We start from the raw sequence: 2077 nt of genomic DNA, 5'->3' as shown, positions 1-2077 counted from the left end.
AGGCGTGGCTATTCCGCCCGAGACCGCTACGATGACTACAGCATCAGAGCAGCAGCAGCAGCAGTAGCTCTGGAGACAAACCCCTTCAACGAGGTGACGCACTATATTGATCACCTTGTGTCAATCACCACATGATTTTATCAAACAGTAAGGAGGGGCATTTGAATCCCTGTTCACACTAGCGGTTTGAACCGTGGAGGTTCACTTACAAGTCAACGGAGGAGTTCACATACAACCGCGTAATTTTTCTTTGACCAGGCGGTACCGCCGCGGTTTCCACGCGCTTCAAACCGCTAGTGTGAACAGGGCCTAAACGGAGTTTCGATCTCTAGATACCATGTTCACAATGGGGGGCCCATCACTCAGTTCATGTCAAACCTCGAGGTGTCGGCCGCAAAGCAATTTATAATGGCCTGTCACCACATTGAGTCTATATCAAAATCAGGTTTTCTCAAAATGCAAAAGAAAATTCCTCAACGAAAAGGTGGATCAAACGTGTGTGTTGGACTTTACTTTAGCGGACACCTGGCCCAAATCCATGTGGGGGTTGTACAGGTATATATTTCGTTGAATAATGAGCACGTTTCTATCCAGTAGGTTCTTCATAAGTGATCTTTAGTGAATAAAACTGCATCAATACAATACCAACAACGGAGAGTATTTTTGCATAATTTTGATACATCGTGGGTTAGGTTCGGGTGTTCGCTGAAGTACATATGAGCAGGGCAATGTGGCCCATCTGTAGACAAATTCACAGATCCTTCAGGTCATACCGTATGACACACAGTGGTAAGGTACTTACCGGTCATGAAACAAGTTTTTCTACCTCCTGCCCCCATTTCCCCCGTCCCCGCCTATTCTCCCTCCCCTCCCCCTTTCTTGTACCACTTCCCGCTTTCAACTTCTCCCCTTCAACACAGTGATGTAGTTTTCGTTCCAGATGAGGTAACACGATTTCAGCAACTGGGTGACTCGCGGCCACTGGTATGAGTGGGGTACCGACTCATCACACCCCACATCAATTGGCAATTCTCCCATTGCCAGAACGAAATCATCCTTAACCAAAACAAAAGCCACGAACTACGTCATTGCGATGCCTGAGATCGAGGATCCGGTTTCGCGAAGCCATATGTATAAGGAAAACCCCGCGACGAGGGTAGCCCACAAAAAGAGAGACATTAATCATATTTAAGTAATACCTTGCAGCAGAGGTGCGCGCACTGAGCCTTGTTGTTGCAAGTATGTAAACAGGCGCGTCTATCTCCGTCCAGTTTTCCTGGTTCTCCTACGCCGCTCGGCTGTCTGCTTTTGCCTAAGGAAGAACTCCACATAGTCAATCAATTTGTCTCTTGTTTTTCTAGCCAGACACCTGCGGCCCCATGGCAGCAAGCAACAGTGTCCGGACCCTCCCATAAATCTCTGGTGGAAGAAACATAAGCCATGTTGCGTGAGTGTGGGGCTGTATGTCACCGACATGTAGAAAGGGGACTGAAATAGTCGCTAGCTCTCAATTCTCCTCATGTGAAAAGAAAAGAATGTAAGAGTTAATGGAAAGATCTTGTGTCCTATCTGAAGACAGAGCGTCCGCCCCGCTGAGCGGAGGTGAGGGTACTGATGGGCTTCGAACAGAGAGATGATCCTATTGTTCGTCCCGCAAAACCACAACTTAGCCTGTCGTGTGATTGTAACACAGGGACAGGGGAAGACGGTAAACTGAACATTCTGTTGGGGGCGAGGTAGAGCTAATGGGTCAATTATACAATGTGGGTCATATGGTGACCTACTCATTCATTTATTTACTTCCGGTGTTATCAGGGGCAGTAAAATCAACAATCTCAATGCTACTGACGACTTAAAAATCTGCTCTGGCTACCGTCAAGCAATTTTATTCAACTGAGAGAAAACCCATGCAGAGCAAAATTTTTTATATCATGACGAAAAGAGGGTCGACTATTTAGGTGCAAATGTGTGCATAGGGATGATTGCTACTTATGCAAGCAAGGGGCGATTATCTCTGTGTGGGCAAAGGACACAAGGCTGATATTGGCGTAATACTAGGTTAAAGTGGAGATTACTT

At 46.6% G+C, this 2077-nt stretch overlaps 1 protein-coding gene across 1 annotated transcript in view; it reads right to left on the bottom strand.

Annotated features, from left to right (window-relative positions):
* Nucleotides 1-1131: 1131 nt before the first annotated feature.
* The window catches only part of LOC143035572 (uncharacterized), a 1830-nt gene continuing 884 nt past the window's right edge, over nt 1132-2077 (bottom strand). Inside the window, exon 2 of the mRNA XM_076202442.1 lies at nt 1132-1312. Within this exon, the coding sequence (XP_076058557.1) occupies nt 1179-1312 (134 nt within the window). The 3' untranslated portion in view covers nt 1132-1178. The remainder of the gene's footprint in view (nt 1313-2077) is intronic.

This window comes from Oratosquilla oratoria, chromosome 2, assembly GCF_046742065.1.
Source record: "Oratosquilla oratoria isolate Oo_2021 chromosome 2, ASM4674206v1, whole genome shotgun sequence".
In the NCBI taxonomy this organism is placed as follows: Eukaryota; Metazoa; Arthropoda; class Malacostraca; order Stomatopoda; family Squillidae; genus Oratosquilla; species Oratosquilla oratoria.
The sequence above is the reverse complement of the archived record's forward strand: the minus strand, read 5'-3'. Positions and strand labels throughout refer to the sequence as shown.